The sequence below is a fragment of the Parasteatoda tepidariorum genome, chromosome 1 (genome assembly GCF_043381705.1).
Source record: "Parasteatoda tepidariorum isolate YZ-2023 chromosome 1, CAS_Ptep_4.0, whole genome shotgun sequence".
Classification (NCBI taxonomy): Eukaryota; Metazoa; Arthropoda; class Arachnida; order Araneae; family Theridiidae; genus Parasteatoda; species Parasteatoda tepidariorum.
Window position 1 is genome coordinate 89,001,649 of NC_092204.1, and position 22,184 is coordinate 89,023,832.

Genomic DNA, 22,184 nt, shown 5'->3' on the forward strand with positions numbered 1-22,184 from the left:
GGCAAAATTAACTTGGCAGAAAAAAAATTGAGTGGAAGGGCATAATGCCTTTTCCAAAGTTGAAAAAAAAAGAATTTATAACAGATTTTTTTAAGATGTAAATCTGGTTTTTTATTTTTATTTTACATTTACCAATCAAAACTGTGCTAAAACATGTAACCGATTCTTAATATTATTTAAAAATATTGTACTTAAAATTTCTAGCTTAAAATGATTAAAATTATTAAATTAAATAAACAAAAAAAAAATATAGTTGCATTTATTCAAGCCTCACTCTTCCTGGAATTTATAAAGACAAATACCAAATTTGTCAGTTTTATATCAAATAAGGAATAAATTATTTACATCAGTAAACATTAAAAGTAAAAAAAAAAAATCTCTCATTCTAAATCATTTTTGTCAGAACAAGTTTTTATTTATTTAAATACATAAACTGCATTTGTATTAAGTTTTAAAAGTGCTTTTTTAAAAGTATTTCTATCTAAACATAAACTTACAAGCTATAATTTAAATTTTTATCATGCAGCAAATTATTTCATATACATGGCAAATGGAAATTTATTTGTCTATATTGAGTATCAAATAATAATTTATGTATTATTTCACAAGAAAAAAAAAAAAGAAAAAAACTTAAATATCAATGGAATACACACACAACCATAAAACTGCATTTATAAAAACATTTTTGACTTAAATCAACTTATTTTCTTTTTTACTCTTGTCATTAATTGATACTCACATTGAAAATTTAAATATTCTTGAATTTTTAAAAAATATTCTTGCATAAGTATTTACTAATACATTAATACTACAGTGTTTGCTATTATATCCCCAAAAGAGAGAATTTAGTGCATTAATTAAATTATTTGTTGTTTATTAGAAAATGAATGGAATTGGGTTTCAATTGATGAAAGTGTAACAATACCAGAAATTCCAGAAAAAGGAGCTGAACATCTGTACACAAATTATGATCTATGTGTCACTGGCGAGGTTTGTTGAAAATGGTTTCCTTAAAGCATTGATGAGTATGAAAAAAAAATAATGAATTTAATTGCTTACTTAAACCATTAATATAAGTAAAAATTCATTCAAAATGTAAAAAATTATTCTTGTTTAAAATTTTTTCTTTCTTTCTGAATTGAGTCATTGAATGAATTTACATATTCTAATTATTATTTATAAACTTCCTGATTGAAAGACAAAAACATTGATATGTATGTAAAAAAAGCATAATTATTATCAATAAATCATTAATATGTGTTGAAGTTTATGCATGCTGTAAAATATGTTTTAAAAATTCACGGATTTTCATTCCAAATTTCTTTTTTTCTAAATTGAGTTATTGAATGAATTTACATATTCTAATTATTATTTATAAACTTCATGATAGAAAGACAAAAGCATTGATATATATGTAAAAAAAAATAATTATTATCAATAAAGCATTAATATGTGTTGAAATTTATGCATGCTGTAAAATATGTTTTAAAAATTCACACATTTTCATTCCAAACTCTATTTTTCTAAATCAAGTTATTAAATTAATATCAAGATTATTTTTATAATTATGAAATGGATAATTTATTTACTTACAGAAGGAAAATTATATTAACACGTTTCCTTCATACTATACATTTTAATATTGTTGCATTTTCAGGGATTAATGCGTCTTTCAAGTGTGAACTATGATTTTCTGAAATCCATTATTCCCCATGTGAAAATATATGCCAGAGTTGCTCCAAAACAAAAGGTAATTAAGAAAAGTTTATTTTGTAATTCTAGAAGAAGTGATTATATTACGAAAAGTCTTATTGAAAAAAAAAATAGAAACTCTTTCAAATACATTTAGTCTGTGTTTCTTATTTATTAAAGTACAGTTCAAGTATAGACTATAAGCATTTTTCTACTAAATACCATGATATCTTAATCAACATTATTTCTATCGATTTTTTTTAAACTAGTGGGCTGCGTCCCCTGCTCGCTAACGCTCGCCAACCCCGGAAAATTGCTATTCAATCTTATATGGTTTTCTTCGCAAACTAAGCTCGCTTCCCTCGCTACTAACTTAGGTACATTGCAAATGCACAAAATTCTAAGAATTCAAAACAATCATTCAAATCCATATAACAACTTTTTTAAAGAAAAAATTACATCTTTTTATTAAATACTAAGTCATTAAAATAAATTAGAATTCAAATAAATGACATGTAATTCATTAAACCTATTAGAAATGTGCTATAGTATAAAATCTTAAAGCGCAAGAGCACGACTGAGACTCATTTTTCAATGAATAACTAATAATAATAAAACAAATAAATTCGTGATATAAACAAAAATCGTCAAATAAATTCGTAATATATAAATTCGTGAAAAAAAGCGCTTTCGACAAAATACTAAAATAGAGATCTATCAACAAAGATTACTCACTTCTGTTTACACATTTGGTGAGAATGCTTTCTCTGGTTATTTCAGTTTCCGTTTTTAAAAGCGCTATATGTTGAGCCACCTCACCGAGATTTGGCATGTGGCATTTTTAGCGGCAATCAGTGCTCGATTTTCTAGCGTTGCCATTCGGGGAGTTGTAATGAGGCTTTTTTTGTCGCCGTGTAAGAGAAATATATCTATAGATACTGTTGGCCCTTGATTATCCTATCTAATGTTGTGGAAAGATAAGCCAGATAACAAGGGAGACAGATAGGATGGACCCATATAATTAAAAATGCATGTTACACATTTTAAGATAAATTATTAATTCAAAATTACTAATTGTAAACTACACAATTATAAAGGATAAATACTAGAAAGAGTCAAACCATACCTATGTTTATAGGTTAAGAAAGTATTCGTAAATAAATCCTGGTAGAATGTATTCTAATACAGAATCTGCAGTAAACTACTATAAGGTTCCATGTGCTGAAGAGATTTTGGCTGATGGATATTTCGTCATCATTCTTGAAAATGAAACAAAACATAATAAACTCTCTCTTTTTTTTGTTAATTCAAAGCCTATATTTAATGATTCTAAGTTTTTACTTTTTTAAAGGAATTTGCAGCCTTAAATAGTTTTTTACTACTAGATTGAACAATTATCAGCATTATACAAAAAAGGTAAATGTGTAAGCTATTTCACTTAAGTCATTCTAATTAAATTATGTGTGGTGGCATAAATAATTTGCATCGGTCTTGCATTTGGTGAGATTCAAGCATCCAGTTGGATTTGATATGTACTTCAAATTTTATATTTTGTACTTAGGTGTCACATTTAATAAACAAAACTTATAATACGAACAACAAAGATTATTAACCATTCTTTTAAAGATAGCCTGTTTGTAATATTTTTTGTTTTTCTTTCAAAGGAAAATATAATAACAGAAATGAAAAGCCTGGGTTATGTGACATTGATGTGTGGTGATGGAACAAATGATGTTGGTGCTCTTAAACATGCTCAAGTTGGTGAGAATAGCATTTAGTTTACTCAATCCATAGTGCATCTTGATATTTTTTTTATTATCTAATAATATTTTGTAGTCGAGAAAATGTTAATTTTATTCGATTTTTAATTAGGATTTCAATTTCCTCAATTATTAGGGATCTCAAGTTCCTCAATTTTACTACTTTTTCATAGGTTGTTTCCTATAGTTTACGGTGCAACTGTGAAATTAATTTATCTAGTTTGGGGTTTATGTTTATTGCTATCAATATTCAACTCCATAGTCTTGTAATTTTGAACTAGACCCAGAAGGCATGGGTAGTCTTGGATCAAGCAACAGGGGCAAACTAGTCTTTATGGAGGACATTTTGATGGATCTACCTACACATATTCATTACATGGTAAGGAAAACCACTAAAACCTTCCATGGTTAGACCAGCAGCAAGAGAATTCTGACCTATGATCCATCTACCTCTAGGAGTATTTTACATCAGCACAGTGGTTACAGCAAGAATTAACAAACAACTGTAATGTTAAAAAGATTTGCAAACTTTTTTAAATAAATAAATTTGGCAGCTTTCTGTCAATTTTCTATCTAGATAAAATATCACTAAAATCAATGTATAATTCTTAATTTTAAATTTTTTTCATTAGTCCAAGTTCAAAAAATGCAACATTGGAGTAACCTCACAAACATTAATAATGTAGATGAAAAATACTTTTCATTTAGGCTTATATTTTAAGCTTATTTATAATTGGCACATAGAGTGTTGGCTAAAGATGGACAAAACTGATCCTACATAATCTTGAACAACTTATGCAAGATCACAACATATGTTGTGTTGTTTCTTTGGCCATTTGCCAATACTTGCTGAGCCTGCTAGAAATCAAACGAATTTTTAAAGCAGAGGGTGCATTTCTTATTTTTTCAGTGGAGCGATCTTTGACCAAGAATATAACTTTCCCCCCACACGTCACAGCCTGTTTTTTTTTAACGGACCAAATTAAACTCCAGTCTTTCATAAACAGATCATAATTTTGACCTGAACTAAAGAACGATCAATCTTTAATTTAGGATGTGCTATTGGTTTTTTATGGGAACTTAGAGGACTTTGTGACCATGACAGATTTAACGTGCACCAGTCATCATTTAAAACACAGGAATTCTTTGGTTGGTAGGATTTGAACTCGCATTCTCACAAGCTTACCATCCTACCCACCTAGCTATCCTGGCCACAAAAGTTTTGAAAATAGCATCATATTTACTTAAAAAGGGAAAGTGATTTTTTTCATTAAAATACTATTTATTTATTATTTTTGTTAACTTTATATATATGATGCTTGGTAAGAATAGCTAGATTGGTACCAGCTCAAGCACTTTCCGTGTCATCTGCTCAGGATAAAAATTATGTGGCAATCTGACCATGGGTATTAAAATATAGTACCTTAAAAAACGGGACTAGGTGCTTGGTAATGGCTGGGTGATGTGTAAATATAATTCAAAAATGAAGCAAGGATAGATTTTGTGCTGTACTCAGATAAAGCTAAAAAACATGAAGAAAGTGCAAATAATGCAGCATAAACAAGCAGTTTCAGTTCTATAATATAAAACATTCTTCAGTGTCAAAAAACTCAAAATAAAGGAAGAAAACACAGAGAGGATAAAGAAAATTGCAAACTAGTTACAACAAGGAAGAAAATAAATTGACCAATAAGAGAGGGGATTTGCTTGATTAAGATAATAAAACAAAGAAAAATATAAGAAGCAGGTCTCACGGGGTTGGATGGCAGGGTTCTTGCTGTCCTAAAATGTCCTAAAAAAGTGCTAAAATTTTTCCCCAACTTCTTTAGGGCCTAAAAAGTGCTAGAATTTCTTCTGAGTGCTAAAAAAGTGCTAAATATTTTTTATTTTGGCGTTTTGAATTTTTTTTTGAGTGATCGGATTCCTTAAATCGGTTTCCCTAAATCCTTAAATTCTGTTGCCTTCAGCTCTCCTGCTGCCTCCATCTTTTTAGAAGATTGTTGGGCTTTGGGGAAAGAAGTTCCTTCTTCTGAGATTTTATGGGCTTTAAAAGTTGTAGAAAGCTACTATTCTTACAATTTTTCCAAAGACACTGGAAAATTATTTAGTACAATGTTTCCAGACAATTCAATAGCACGTCATTTCACCTGCAGTGAATCTAAGTGTGCATATCTCTGTCATTTTGGACTTGCACCTCATTTTAGCATGCTACTTCTGAAGTGCATTGATAATGCCAAGTTTTATACATTGCTTTTTGATGAGTCTTTGAACAAAGTGACACAGCAGAAGCAGTTGGATATACATATCCACTTTTGGAACCCAGATAAGAACATTGTAGAGACGCGATACTTAACATCAGCTTTTCTGGGCCATTCTGTAGCAGATGACCTTTTAGCCTGCTTTTATGCATCAGTCAAAAATGTAGACCTTAAGAAATTATTGCAGATTTCTATGGACGGTCCTGCTGTCAATTGGAAGTTTTATAATAATATTCAAGAAGATTTGTTAAAAGAACATGGTGTTCAATGCAATGCAATAGGAAGTTGTGGGCTTCATATTTTAAATAACGCATTCTACAAAGGTGAATCTGAAACAGAATGGCTCATTGGTTCCATCCTGAGCTCAATCTTCTATCTTTTTAAAGATTCACCCACAAGAAAAGAAGATTTTATTAATCAATCAACTGAGAACAAATTACCACTAAAATTTTGTAACCACCGTTGGCTGGAAAATGCACCTGCAGCTGAAAGAGCAATATTGCTTTGGAATGATCTGAAATCTTATGTGAAAAATGTTGGCAAGTTTAGAAAAGTGAAATGTAAATCCTTTTTAACTTTACAAGAAGCAATAAAAGACAAATTAATTCTTGTTAAGCTGAACTTTTTCTTAAATGTGTCGGAGCTAGTTTCACCATTTTTGAAACTGTATCAAGCAGATCGGCCACTTTTACCATTTTTTGCTGCAGATATCCAGGATTTGGTATTACATAGTGTGCAATTATATAACATTCTGAAGCCAGAATCTATAGAAAACTTAAATTCTCTGGAGAAACTGTGCCATTTTAATTTTTGTGATGAAAAGAATTATGTCTCTCTGACAAAAATCAGTGTAGGTTTTAAAGGTGACCAAATTTTAAAGCAGCTGTTGGCCTCAAAAGTTATTTCTGACCGAGATCATATGAATATAAAGAAAGATTGCAGAAAGTTTATCACCAAAATGTTAGAAACTTTACTAGAGAAATGTCCAATAAACTATTCTGTTGTTAGAAATGTTGCTTGCATCAATCCAAAATTAATGTCAGAAAACAAAAGCAAGTGTGTTCTAAAAATGAGAAACATATTAAATTACTTAAGTCAAAAAAAGAAAATTGAGGAAAAAGATTGTGACAAAATTAAGCCGCAATTTGCATCATGTATAGATTAATTATGTAATTTTTACTTCATGAATCGTGAAACACTTTATTTGTATTTTTTTAATATCATGTATAGATTAAGTATGCTATTTTTACTTTACATCAAGAGCTAATTTTTTTTTCATAGTCCTAAAAAAGTGCTAAAAAAGTCCTATTTTTTTTTTTAAATAATTGAGCTAGAACCCTGGATGGGAACTCCAGGTGTAGAAATTCAAAGAAAATATGTTTTCAAACATTAATAAAAAAGTTCTTGAAAGGTCAATGAACAAATACAGCCATTATTTTTCAAGTGGAATAAATCCATTTGGAGCTGAAATGTAGTTTGTTTATTTAAATTTTTGGAATTTTAATAATCACTTTTGTATTTTGATGTTTTCAAATTATAGTGTTAAAAACATCACCCAAATTGATTAACCCTTTGCCAATGTTTTTCAATTCATTCAAACACTAACCCCTTAAAGCCTCAGGCTTATACAACTTTTCAAATGGACTTATTCCACTTTCAAAAAGAATGGTACAGTTATTAGAATTCCAATTAGGACTGGGCTATAAATCGATGTATCGCGACATATTGATTTAACGCCTATATCGGCAAGTCGATACACCGACTTTTGTTCCAGGCGATGCATCAGAAATCTGATTTAAGTCTTCGAGGAAAGACGATATAGCGATATAAGACACGCAAGAATCTTCCCTTACTATGTATAAATCCCGATGCCGACTCGGGGTGTTCGTTTTGTTATGTGGAAATGGCCTTGATTGATTAGCGGTAGAATCAGAACTAGAGTTTTGAGAATACTATATTGTGATCTCGCATGTTCGTTTTCGAGCCTCTTAGTTTTTTTCTTTGTCGCGACTTGATATCATTTCTTGTAGATTATTTTCAGTGGGACTAACTTCGTGATCGCTGCCATTGCCTTGTTCTGAACGCAATCTATTATTGAATAGAATTTATAAAGAGTTTCGTCATTAATTAGGTAATTTTTTTTCAACAAAACTTTTTCTTATTTTTAAATGTGAAAATTTTCTAATATAAGGCGCCCATAAAGAATTAAGTTACAAAGTAATTAAATTTGTTAGGTTTTTTTTTGGATAAAACTTCTTATAATTTAATGGGTTTTTATTACTAATTTTAAATGTATAAATCTTGAGTTGCTTTTATTTTTAGAAATAAAGTTAAAACAAAACTTATTTTTTGTCATTTGAATTTGGACATAAGTCAATCAACTTCGTTTATTCAAAAAAATTTGAAAGGTTTGCGAATTTTATTCATTTTTTTTTCGTTTTATTAGAGAGTACAATCAGTTTTTTAAAATTTTCTTTTAATATTATTCTTTTAATAAAGGAATAATATTATTAATTTATTCTTTTAATATTAATTAGCTAAATATATTATCGAATATCACAATTCTTTTGTTTTTATTTTTAAGAATTTAAACCTTACTTTGTTTTTCATTCATAATTCGGCCATTATTCAATTTAATGTAATTATTTATGCGAAATAATAATAATAAAAAATAGTGATTTAAAAGCGTTTTATAATTTTTTTTTTTTGAAATTTATTTAGCACTTTGTTTTGAACATACAAATAATTTTTAACGAACTTATTTTTTAAATTTTCTTTTTATATTGTTAGGTAAATATATTGATAAATTTCTATTTTATTTATTTTTTCATTATTTATTTTTATCACAAACGGGTTGGTCGCTATGGCCTCCGGCCCCGCGCCAACCAACCAAAATCACCATAGTGATATTTTTCCTTCACTTGTTGCTGAGGTTGGCAACGAGTGACTGAGATGGATGCCATGTGTTTTAAAATGTAACCAAGTAGTGTGTGTTTAAAAGGGAGATTAAAAAAACTATCTCCTACAAATGTACCATGAATAAATTTTGTTTTAACATTTTTAATAAAGTCTTATAACTGAAGCTTTTAAAAAGTGTTATAATGGCGCACCAACTAGAGGCCCGGATCCCCGATAATCCGATTTTGTGTGTGATAGCGTCACCCGAAAGATCGTTCTTCAACGGTCTTTTCTTTTTATTTTGTTTCTTCTTCCGCTCGCTGCAGCTGTGCGTGTGTGTTTTTTGTTTTGTTCGTGTTGTTGACATTGAATAACTGTGATTCTTTTTTTTTCTTTCGCCTTTGGGGAGAGAAAAATGTTTCTTCGGTGGTTTGAAATAATAACTTTTACAGCTCTTTCAATGATTTAACATAAATATTTTGATTTGTTTTAGTGCTCTCAATTTATAAGAATACTTAATCAGTAATTGTCATGTTATTTAAGTGTTTTAAGTAATATATTTTAAAATAATTTTGGNCAATCGAACTTAATAATTATGTAATTATCAAAGTTATTTTTATATGACTCATTTAGTAAAATTATTTTTTATGGCTTTAAATTTTTTTTTTCAAAATTTCATTCGCTTAAACTAATTGATTTTCAAATAATTCATAAACCTATCGTTTTAAACTTTCTTTTATTTCTAGTTAAAAGCTTAGTAAAGTTGCCTAATAATTACCTAAATTAATTAATAATTTAATTAATTAATAATTTAAGTAATTAGGTACTTAATTAGACTGCTAATACCTTATAAACGATAAAGAGGTGCAAATATTTCATTCTGTGTCTACACATTTTTTCAATAAATATTTTAAGTAAGTTTTGTGCATAGTAGTCAATTTATTTAATATCTTTCTTAAGCAAAACATATATATCTTCAAACTTTTAAATTGATTTAAATCAATTTGAGTACGGAGTTTCGATAGAAATCTGACTTTCTGTGCCTTACAAGTAAATGAAATTCAAAAATACTATATCGCGATACATCGCTATATCGCGATGCAAAACTGATGATGCATCACAATATAAAATTTCTAATATCGCCCAGTCCTAATTCCAATATCATGAATTTTATCATACCACAGTTACTTTTCATTCAAAAAGAAATAATGTCAAAGACTGTAAATAGTGCATAATCGGATAATGAGTTGTTTTGAATTTAGGTGTTGCTATTTTATCTGGTGCACCAGAGAGACCTCACCAAAAACGGAGAAAGAAGGACGAAGATGGTGTAGACAATAAAGCTAAGAAAACTGACAGTATAGAAAATAATGCTATTTCTAAGTTAGAAGCTATGGCATCCAAAGGAAAAGTGTCTAAACGATCTGATAATAAAAATAAAGCACGCAAAGAAGATAATTTAACAGAAGCTCAGGTAATGTTAGTTTATTTTGTGTTTGTTTAAATCAGAACTTTATGTGTAGTCCTTTAACATGTGTTTCTTGCACCATTAATTGTAATTAAATTTATGTATTACCAGAATCCTGTATTATAAGCTATTTTCTTATAATCTGCCTTTAACATTCACCCTGATAGAGAATGTCACAAAATCAGGGTTGACAAATATAATTATGTAAATACCAAAATAGCTGATATTTGTTATATAGAAAGTTGTCAAAATCTTCCAGCAGCAGTTCACTCAATGTTCATTATTCTGTTCATTGTTTTATTTGTCTGTAAAGTACCTATAATAGTACAGTAATCAGTTTTATTTGAAGATTAGAATACAATTTTAGAATACAATGCACCTCAAAATACAATTTTATTAATGCCTTCTTTTGAAAGGGTAAGAATTTATTTCAATATTATCACTTGCAAGATCGTTTTTATAGATTTTCCCTTTCTTAGTAAAGGCATAAGTTTCTTCTACTTCGGGCAAAGCTAAATTGTTATTGTATAAAATTCAAATTTTATGCAATCACAATTTCACAAATTAATCAACATTAAGTTTTTTTGTATAATTTTAAAATACCTAAATTTTTCTGGAGGTATGTTAAATGAAGCTTAATTTTTACAACTCTTTATCTATACTACTCTCTATCTCGTATAATGTCTCTGTGACTTAGTTGGGGTCGTAAACAAATTTAGACTTAAAATGAATCTTGTTAAGATATGATGCCTCAGATTAGGGAGAGAAGGGGGGGGGGTTTCTCCCCCAGAGATATACTCACTGGAGCAGTGGAGTGATGAATACAGTTTATTTTTTAAAAATTTAAATTAGATAAAAGTTAATAATTTGTTCTTAGTACTGCTTTCATCAACTAAAAAAAATTCCTAATTTTTTTTCTTCGTATATTGTATGAAGAGAAATATGAAATATGTAGCCTGCCAGTAGATTTACACGAACAAAAATAAACCAAACTTTAGGAAGATAAGTTTTGAGTCTTATCGCTTTCTTCTTTGTAAGTGTTCGACCAGACCGGATTGTTTGCATGCATAGTTGAATTGAAAAGTAATATAGCTAATTAAATAAATGCTTTTAAGAATAATTTATTGCACAATTAATTTTATGCCATATAAAATTATTTCTTTATTATGTCTATATACTGATTAACAAATTATATATATATACATCAAATTCATTATTGCTGGCAATACTGATTTTTTCCTCCAAGTTTAAGAAAAGATCATTTTCCTTAAATACAAATAAAAATTTTTTTAAATACGAATGCAATTAAATTTTTTTCTGAGTATGAAAAAATATTGTAAAAATGTGATAAAATTTTCTTCATTTGTGAAAATCATTCTGCTATTATATGTAAAGTTTTTCCTCTTTAGAAAAGACTTCACAAACTTCTAAAAGAAATGGAAGAGGAGGAACCTCCCCAAATCGTCAAACTGGGAGATGCTAGCATAGCGGCACCTTTCACATCTAAAATGTCTTCAATCCAATGCAGTGAGTTGGTAGAAATATTTATTCTTTTGTGCCACCCTAACAGATTATGTAATGTTTTTGAATGAAATTCATAACCTTAGGGGGATTCATACATGATTTCACACTTGTATGGAAGGGAGGTAATTTGTGAAATACTGACACAGAGGGGGTGACATTCAACAACAAGAATGTGAATGTGAAAAGAAATCAGACATTCCACATTTTGATTAAAATAAAAGTTTTAAAATCAATTCTCCAAATATCTGTATATTGTTTGTTTAATATTTTTTTTTATCAAATTAAATGTGGGACAAAGGAGAGGAGGGTGTCAAAAATATTGAAAAAACATGTGCTACCATTTATGGATTATAGATAATTATATTGTTTCATGATTCCTATTTAATGTTAAATCAAAAAACCGAAAATCATAAACATCAGACCAGAAAATCAATCATTGTCAACCAAGCATAAATGTATGGTTTGCTGATAGTATTTTTCATATTTTGATTTAGATCTTTTAGTTTGTGCTTCTGTCACGAAATTTTTTCGCAATAATTTAAAAACTAGCATCCTCTTTAATTTTTCATCAAATTTATCTTTAATTTTAAACCTGTAAATTAAAACATAATGATTAAACTATGATTTATATTTTCGCAATAATTTAAAAACTAGCATCCTCTTTAATTTTTCATCAAATTTATCTTTAATTTTAAACCTGTAAATTAAAACATAATGATTAAACTATGAATTATATAATGCTTAATTCGCATTTTTCAATGAAATAAGCAATATTTTAAATATTGTATTTGTGAAATATATATTATATGTAACTCCTTTTTTTCAGCTTTCTCATGGTGAGGCGTTTAAAATGTTGGCAAAATTATTGAAAATTCTGAAAACTTTAAACTTTAGTTTTTAAAAGTAAACCATTCTATGAAATATTTTGCAAAAAGTGTGGTAGTTGACTACCCTATAAATAATGATTCTCTTTTTTTTCTGGAGTGACATTAATTCATCTGCTGCACTGTATTAATATTTTAAAATTAAATTTTATAATATTTTTTAAAAAAAGTTAAAATTTGTTCTTTTTATCAATTTGTTTTTAAATTCAGAAAAGTTTAGAAATTGTTGAAAATTATAAGAGTTAAAAACATGTTTTGTTTGATGTAAATGTAAGCACATATTTAATGCTTCTTATTTAATGTAAAATGAAAATAAAAATGAAAAATTATGAACATCTGTTATTTGTGCTGGTACCCACTTAGAGTGTTTGTCATTTAATTTTTATTTTACAGTTTGCCATGTGATAAAGCAGGGACGATGCACCCTTGTTACTACATTACAGATGTTTAAAATATTAGCACTGAATGCCTTAATTCTTGCTTATTGCCAGAGTGTTCTCTATCTGGATGGCATAAAATTTAGTGATACTCAGGCTACGCTGCAGGGACTACTCCTAGCTGGTTGCTTCTTATTTATATCCAGGTCAAAGGTATGTTTTCATTTATGCTGAAATAGTAGGTTTTCTATATTGGAAAGTTTTTCTGTTTGTAATTTAATCTGCAAGGCAAAATGGGCTAGCATGGACAATATTGTTGAATTCGCTAAGAAAAGTAAACTCAGCATCATTTTTAACATAACTTGTATTTTCTTTTGTTTATTAAAATTTTAACTCTTATCTTCATTTAGAATCAAACATAGTTAAACTTAACTCTTTTAATTTTTGGTCTTTTTTTTTATCAGCTTCACAATTGTCTATTCTGTTCATTAAACTATTCTGTCTATTCTGTTCAGTGCATAGCATTTTTAAAAAGTGCTTAAAGGTGCTAATTTTCGATTTTCATTTTTTAAAAGCCCTTAAGCCAGCTTTTTTCATTGGGTATTTTTAACGAGTGCTTAATTTTCCCTTTACTACGATGGTTTTCGCCACATATTATGAAAAAAGACATTGTTCACATTGTTCTATTCACGTACATTGTCTATACAGTAAATTGTCTATTCACGTTTACACACTTAATTCAACACCAATCCATTTTGGCGTACCATTGGTCCGTAGCATATGAAAACGCCATTCGTTTTACATGATTCAAAATTTCATGAATTTTGACAATTGTAAAAAACTATGCCAAAAGTTTTTTTTGTTGACATGACCGTCAATAAAACCGTCAATTGTCAAAAACTTGCCAACCTTGCCTAATTATATATATTTTTAAAGTGCTTAAAAATATTTTTAGCTGCTTGAAAGGTGCTTATTTTTTGTTGAGAAATTTGGCTGTGCACCCTGTTAAAGCTTTTAAGTTTTTAAATTTTCGGAAAACTTTCACACTTTTCTTGACAGCTTTCTATATTACCTAATTGGCCTATGTACTGTAGCCATTTAATACATTAAGATTACATTTGCTTTATTTTTTTTCAAATGTTGCTGGAATAATGAGAAATTTGTATTTATTTGCAGTATTGCATTTATTTTCACATTGTTCTCACCTTATTGATTTTTTTAATAACCGCGGAATAGCTTCCTATGAATCAGAACTCCTTTCTGATTTATCGGCAACTGATACGATTATGAGGGATGATTTCTGGCTGGGATTTTAATCCCCAAAACCCTATTAGGCTGTGTCACTCTTATGTATAACCCCTACTGTATGAAAACTTTATAACATAAACATGTTGACATGAAATTATGAATAAAATTCAAAATTTTCTGATTTTGTTTAAAAATAATTTTGTTATTTTTAAAGATGTTAAAAAATAACCAAACACTATTCCGAAATAATTTATCCTACATATTTCAACAGCTATAAAAATCATCTTTAAATTCAGTTGATAAAGATCAGATGGTGGTAATTTGGAATTTTATGAAAGGACTCACAAATTAATTTTTGAAAAGTTATACTTTATGTTAATTAACCTGCAGTTTCTACCAGTTTTTCTCAGTCTTTCATATTTATATTAATATAAATACGTTAATCAACAGTTGTAGTAGTTTTATTTAGTAATATAAACTTATTTATTTAAAACATATTGTTACTACCATTCCATTATTCCAAGATAGTTTGAATGCTATTTTTCAAGTGGTTTGTGACCGGTTGATCTATGGGTATCGAATTGATCTTTTTGTTAAAAGTTTATAAACCTTATTGTAAATTATTATTATATAATATTAAATTTGATACATTTACCCTTATGAAATGACTTGTTAACAAAAATATTTACAATGCCTTGTATCTTGTGTTTATTGTTCTTAATTTATTAATTAACTATTGTTCTTGATTTTCTTTTAAATTATGCAACAGATTTCTTTATTTTAATTACTATCTTTAATGCAATTTTAAGTTGTATGAATTTTATTTGAAAGTTTATTTTCTTTAATCTTATTCTTCAGCCTCTAACGACATTATCAAGGGAGCGCCCATTGCCCAACATATTTAATTTTTACACAATTTTAACAGTGCTTCTCCAATTCAGTGTCCATTTTAGCAGCTTAGTTTATTTAGTACAAGAAGCCACATCAAGAATGCCACCCAGGTAATGACAATTTTCAGTTTTGACTAATGTATTTGAATATGTTTAACTATCAAATTTTTCATGTGTCAACTTTCTTTATAATTTAAGTTTGGTGATACATAGTAGTACCTTATTGTATTTTAATATCTTATTGTGCTTTACTTCGTAATTTTAACCATAATTAGAGTGCTATTGGTTTAATAAATATTTTGCATTGATTATCTGGTATGATCAGTAAAACCTATCTTTTAAGGAATCACAATATTTTTTAGCTAAGACCAGGTTTTAGTTTAAAATAAAAATATACTAAAAATAATGAAATTTTAAATAAATAAATAAAAACATCTGGCTTACTGTACATATTTTTTTGCTTTAAACACTTACCAAAAACATGTGCGTAACAAAATAGAAAAAATAATTTATTTACTTACATATTTTCTCTATTTTTCCAAAATTGTAGAAGAGTTTCTTCTGGCAAAGCTTAAATTTTTAGCTTCTTGGCTTACAACAAACACTTTAGCTTGGGATATAAATATATCTGAATTGTTTATTTATTGTGCAAATTTGCTTTAGTTCTTTTAAGTTTTTGACAACATCTTGATGACTTTTAGTTCATGCTTTTCGTTTCTCTTACACTATATTTTTCGCTTTTTCTCCATAATATTACATTTCTAGAGGACACATTTTTATTGAAATATCATGAACAAGCATGCTTTTTTTAACATGTGCAATATTGAAATGCTAATAGTGTGGGTCATTCTGAAAAAGATCATTTATTGCATCTTTTAAGTTATTAATGTTTTCACCTTTTTGTGATATGCTGTTTGCTTGGTTTTACAAGTCTTATTCAAAGTGTTAAAAGTGGAAATGTTTTCAGAAACAAAATCATTTGTAAATTTTTAACAAGAAGTTTTACATCTAAAAGCATATTTATACTTCCGGTTTCCACATGTAACAGTTTCCAGTGGATTTTGCATGCTTTTTAACCCTTAATTTATGAAATCAAAAAATATTTCTGCTGAAGTCGGTTCCTGTTTAATCAAGGGTCCATTCAGACCAAAATTTATTTTGTTTCTGCTTTTATGTTATTTGATCTGTGACAGTGATTAATAAAAACTCATTTTTGTTCAAATGTTTTGTTTCAAATTGAAAATTAAGTTAACTAATACAAGAGCTTAAGGAATTATAAATCAAAGTGCTTTTGTTTTATCAAATTCATAAAAATTTAGTCAAGTTGTAGATGAAATGTATACATTTAAATGGTATTTTTATAATGCACAGTTCTGGTGTCCATATTTTATGAATGAAAATACTGTTTAACCTTGCTATAATGAGCTTCAATTTCAATGTTTCTGAAATCACGAAAAATGTCTAAATTTTTCTACACATTAGTTGTTCTGATAATAGAAAAAAAATATTATTTTCGTTTAACACATTTTACATTGTCCCTCAGTAATAATTTGTCAACTTGTAGATGGAATGTATACATTTAAATGGTATTTTTATAATGCACAGTTCTGGTGTCCATATTTTATGAATGAAAATACTGTTTAACCTTGCTATAATGAGATTCAATTTCAATGTTTCTGAAATCACAAAAAATATCTAAATTTTTCTACCCATTTGTTGTTCTGATAATAGAAAAATATATTCTTTTTGCAGAACACATTTTACATTGTCCCTTAGTATGAACCATTTTTTGAAGCTGTATTAAAAAGGGTAATTGCCATATTTGAAAAGAAGTTTCTTAAATCATCTGTCCCTAATAGAAAAGACACGTGAAACATGTGGGTAGATAAGACTTTCAAAACAACATAAATTGAGGAAGCAAATTTAGCTAGATTAAAAGTATTTTACTTTCACTGATCCCAAAGTCCCTTTCAAAAATTCGTATGAAACGTAACAAATTAATTCTTACAAAAAAAAAAAAGGAAAGAAAAAGCAGGATGAATGTACATTAGTGCAAAGAAGAAGAAAGGGGGACAAGATGCATTAGATTAAGGCATCCTATCATCTAATTGTAGGGGGTATCCAATTATCAAGTAAAATAAAAAGTCAATGGGTTACAACTAATTATGAGCCCATAAAACATTGAGAGCAAACATCAAATTTATAATTCAGGGGCAAACAAGAAAATACACAAAAAATTATTTTGTAATCGCTATTTTAAAAGCAGTGAATCATTCATAATGAAAAAAATAGTTTAAAATAAATACATTGTTTTGAAGTAAGCATTTGCTAGTTCATGACTTTCACAATTATGATTTGAATTTCATACTTTATAACTTAAAATTCAAAACTTTTTAAATTTTTCGTGTCTCCCTTTAAATTTCTGATATCAAAGCTTAATAGTATTATATTGTTTCTGTATTATATAGTATTAAATTGTATAAGCAACTGTAAAAGTCAATGTTTTTTTCCAGAGCTGAGGCCTTTGCTGACTTAGAGGCTGAATTCAAACCATCTCTTCTGAATAGCACAGTTTACATAATCTCTATGGCTCTGCAAATATCCACATTTGCTGTCAACTACAGGGTAAATCCCATTTCCAATTTTTTTTAACATGTTGTGGTTTTTTAACTGTTTCATGTATTAAAAGGCACACAATTCACTCATCAATTTCTCTACTCCTTCGTATAGATGACTGCTAAAAAAATTTGCATAAATTTAGAAAATTGGAAAAAAGAAATTTTTTAAAATTTATTTAAGCAAAAACAATTTAAATAATTCATTAATCTAAAATAACATAGAAAATGATAACATAAATATAAAATAACAAATAAATATTCAATTGATTAACATTTTAAGAAGTTTTCATCTAAATATTTTGATCTAAACAAATCAGGTATAGTTTGTTGTGTTTTTTTATGACAAAATAATGGAGCCAAGCACAAGAGTTTATGAGGGTTTTATAGATAAAAAGTATAGTTTTTTGCTTATAATCATGAATAATATATAATGGGACCCCTTGTAACTTCTAATCAATAATATTCATCAACTTTGTTTTGAATTGGTTCTGGATTAAGGAAGAAAAGAAACAAGAAAACATTAGAAACAAAAATCTCTCTTCTCTACATAGTTATGTTCAAGTTTCTTTTTCTGTTTGCCTTTTATACCCTTAATAAATTCAAATTTTCAGCTAAAGTGCTCTTTGTAGGGGGAGGGGCAAATTTAGATATGCCTATTAGACCTACTTTAAAACTTTTAACTTTATTTCCATTGAATTGTTACTTATTTCTGCATTGAGCTTTTACTCCACTGGTCTATTTTATTTCATGTCAAATTATGATCTTTGATCTTAATATTGATCTTAACTTTGCCAAATTGTGATTCGACTAAATCACTTAAAATTTGTGCAGAAACAATAGTTTTTAGTCGCAGATTTTTGACTCTTAATTTTTTTTAATGCATGTCTAACTAAAGATTATTTCTGAGTACAGTGTTTTATTAATTTGTGTTTTCTGATCATTATATTTACCTGTTTTATTACTTTACAGGGTCACCCATTTATGGAAAGTCTGACAGAAAACAAGCCACTCATGTATAGTATTTTAATATCAGGCACAGCAATACTGATGCTTGTAACAGGCCTCTCACCAGAACTAGCTGGCATATTTTCCATTGTAGACTTTGAACCAGAAGTAAGCATTTCACTGTTTTTAACAATTTCGTTAATTGCTTAAATGCACAATATTCTTAATACTTTGCAAATTTTTGGTTCTACAGTAAAAATTCTACTTTATTTCTGTAATTGAAATAAGTACAATTAATAGGGGGTAGTATGATATAATTGATGAAATAAAATAGTTTTTTGTACATAGTTTTAATGTTTCTTCCCCTGTTATGTTTTTTTAGGGGGGGGGGAGTTGCAGCAACATGATATAGATGTTACATATTCTACAATGTATGATCTGCACCCAAAGTCTCTTTTAGAAGCAATTCTGAAAATAGTTCATAAACTCAAATAAAAAAGATTTTTTTAAACCATGTGTTTAATATAAATTGTTTTTAAAGTATTCTTTAAAAGTTAATCGAGCACATTTCAAATATTTAATTGATAATAGAGTTTTACACTACCTTTAGGTAGTTTTTTTCCAGTAATAAAAACAATAGGGTCAAGCTTGTTGAGATGTTTATTCATTTATTTATTAATATTCAACAAATAACTTTAGATTTTTGTTGTTACTTGCTCAAAAAAAAATTAATAATTAAATAATAGAAATAACTTATTGTATTTACAAAATAGACAATAATTTAAACTACAAAAAATTTTTAAAATTAACAATTATTGATTTGAATGCTTTAAAATACAAAATATATTTTTGTTTTTTATACAACATATAAAATTATTTTTGATTGTTATCGTGAAAGAAAGACATTTTTTAGACTTGTTAAATGCTTAAAAATTCATGCATTATAAGAACATATTAATTTATATCTAACAAATATTAATACACATTGAAATACTTATCAAAAGTTTTTTCTTTTATTGGAAATATACAAAATTCCACTTGGATCAGTTATTAAATATGATTATTGAGTGTAAACTGGCTCAGGGGTTAGAACGCTCTCCTTCTAATGAATCTCTTCTTCTTCTTCTACCAGGATTCAAAACCCAGCGATAAGTGATCAATGCAAATTCTGCTAACAGCTTGCATCAACCGCAGTGCTGGGGTATAAATATCCTTAGAGGTAAACAGATAATGGGTTAAAATTCCTTGCCGTCACGCTAATTGTGAGATTTTTTTGTAGTTTTCCTTTTCATTTAACACAGATGCCCATTTGTTCCTTCTAAAAGTTCCCCAAGGTGGCTAGTTTGACCCATTGATCCTGTAGTATTCTTGTTTTTTTTTGCCTTGGATTCAAAATTAAAATGCTACAAAGTTCAACATTGATAGATTAAAACCTAAAAATGGGTTGTTCTATTTGGGTTATAAAATATTAAAAAAAAAAAAATTGTGCAAAAATTAAGAAAAAGTTTTAAATCTGTAAATAAGTAATCTTAATGTAAAGCAAATGTTGTAAATGCGCAAATCAAAATGAAAAATATTTCATTTGTTCTTCCTTTTTCCATTTCTGACTGGGGCAGACTCAGATACAAAAGAATCCTATCAATCTTAGGCTCAGACCTCCAAAACTTTTCTCTAATAGGAAAGCCATATTGTTCAAAGTGTGATTTTTCTGTTTGAATCATCAGAGAGTTAAAAATGTTTATTATAAAAATGTTTCAGTTTGTGTATAATATGGCTTATCATTTTTATTTTTAGTTCCAAAAAGTGGTACTTCTTACTTTGTTCTCAGACTTCTTCTTTGCTTTCCTTGTGGATCGGATCTGTTTACTATTATTTGGCCGAGGAAAACTCAGAGTACTTTGATATGAACTTAATATTTAGACTTGTTTTTCAAATGTCTTTAATGTAAATTAATATCATTATCTTTATTGTGCATGTAGCCTGTCATTGGGTGAAAACTAAAGAAATTAAATGTGTCCCAAAAATTTTTATGCATTAATTTATTTAAAAATATTTGATTTTCATGCATGAAAGTAGATGAAATATATAATATTAAAATGTGGAAAAATTTGTTAGCTTTTTAAATTATTAACACAGAGTAGGGTTATTGATAATGTTTTCAAATATGTCATCTAAAGAAATGAATTATCTTCAACTTGCATTTATGTAAAGAATCATAAAATTTCTTTTAAACTTGTTATTTGCATGGAATTATAAAGGTTGTTCAGATTACAAGTAAACACATGTAATAGCATTAGAAATGTTAGTAGTGCTATCATTCAAAGTTATAAAGAAAGGTAAAAGGAGTGCATCACAGACTGTTTAGAATTGTTTTCTGAAATCACATGAGAGCATATAAAGTGAATGTAAAGTTAAGACCGAAAGGATGCATCTAGAACAGAATAAGATGAAGTAATGTGATTTTTGGTGGTATAAGAGGATTATACAATTCTTTTACTCATTACTAACAAAGTGCTGGACTGATGTCCTTATTCATAACTCTTATTCATAATCAATAGCTGCATTATATGTGGATTGGAGATCACAGTGTTCAAGTACTTTAGATCTTGACTGTTCTGTTTTTAAAAATGTATACCCCATTATTTTCATACCCCTATGTTTGCTTTAAGCATCGATTATTAGACAATAAATTTCTGTATTTTGATGACCTTTACAAATAATTCTACTGCTTGTTCTGTTCTGGAGGTATCCATTTTGCCACAACATTATATTCACCTCACATAAACTGGTTAATTATTAGTAATACCCAATCTGCAATCCATTCTTGTTACATCCTGCCTCGATATTTCTGATGCTATTGATGATGCCAGTTTTCATTTAAGCAACCCTTATACTTTGATCTTTGTAAATTTTATTTCAATGGCTATTGTGTATTCTATACTGTACAGGAAGATTATTTGCATGTCTAACTGACCATTTTCACTTTATAAATTCTGAATATTTTTTCTTGGGCTTTCAAAGCACTTGTTACTCATTAAATGCATTCCCTATCTATACTTTATTTATTTATTTGATGTTATTTTTCACTTGTTTGCAAAGCTTTGCACTTAATACTTTAATTTATAACTTCCCTGAAAATTTTCAAGTATACTAGCTGGTAAATATGCAAAACCTTCAGCTATTAAGGTTTGCAAAAATAAGTGAGCTCTTGTGAAAAGAAATAATAAAAATATAAAAGATAATAATACTTTGTAAGAATTAGAAGACAAGCTAATTCTTTATTCCTAAAATATGTTTTTTTTTCTCTTGATGTTATTCACTTCCCATTTAATTAGCAGAGAATTCATACTGATCGTAACCATACTGTCTTATCATGACTTGACATGTTTTAACTGAATGACTTCATCTTTGTCCTTCTCTCAGACCGACTAAATACATGCTAAGCTAGAAAACTTGTTCTGTTTTATCTGTTAAGTATGTGTTGCTTGTTATATGTGATTGAGGATCATTTGTAAACAATTAATATGAAAGCTTCTTCGAAGTAAATCCTGAATTATTCTGTCAAAAATAATACAATTGCACAATTTCTTGAGTTGTAAAATTGATCAATATAACATTGAAC

General features: G+C 28.1%; 1 protein-coding gene across 2 annotated transcripts in view; it reads left to right on the plus strand.

Moving 5' to 3' along the window:
- Nucleotides 1–22,184, plus strand: part of LOC107454632 (endoplasmic reticulum transmembrane helix translocase) — a 49,722-nt gene extending 27,538 nt beyond the window's left edge. For both annotated transcript variants that reach the window (XM_043040758.2, XM_071183541.1), the window contains 10 exons: nucleotides 881–990; nucleotides 1,658–1,750; nucleotides 3,357–3,453; nucleotides 9,871–10,082; nucleotides 11,486–11,603; nucleotides 12,878–13,074; nucleotides 14,968–15,110; nucleotides 17,513–17,624; nucleotides 18,587–18,730; nucleotides 20,357–22,184. In XM_043040758.2, coding sequence (XP_042896692.1) covers nucleotides 881–990; nucleotides 1,658–1,750; nucleotides 3,357–3,453; nucleotides 9,871–10,082; nucleotides 11,486–11,603; nucleotides 12,878–13,074; nucleotides 14,968–15,110; nucleotides 17,513–17,624; nucleotides 18,587–18,730; nucleotides 20,357–20,464 — 1,334 coding nt within the window. In that variant the 3' untranslated portion in view covers nucleotides 20,465–22,184. The remainder of the gene's footprint in view (nucleotides 1–880; nucleotides 991–1,657; nucleotides 1,751–3,356; nucleotides 3,454–9,870; nucleotides 10,083–11,485; nucleotides 11,604–12,877; nucleotides 13,075–14,967; nucleotides 15,111–17,512; nucleotides 17,625–18,586; nucleotides 18,731–20,356) is intronic.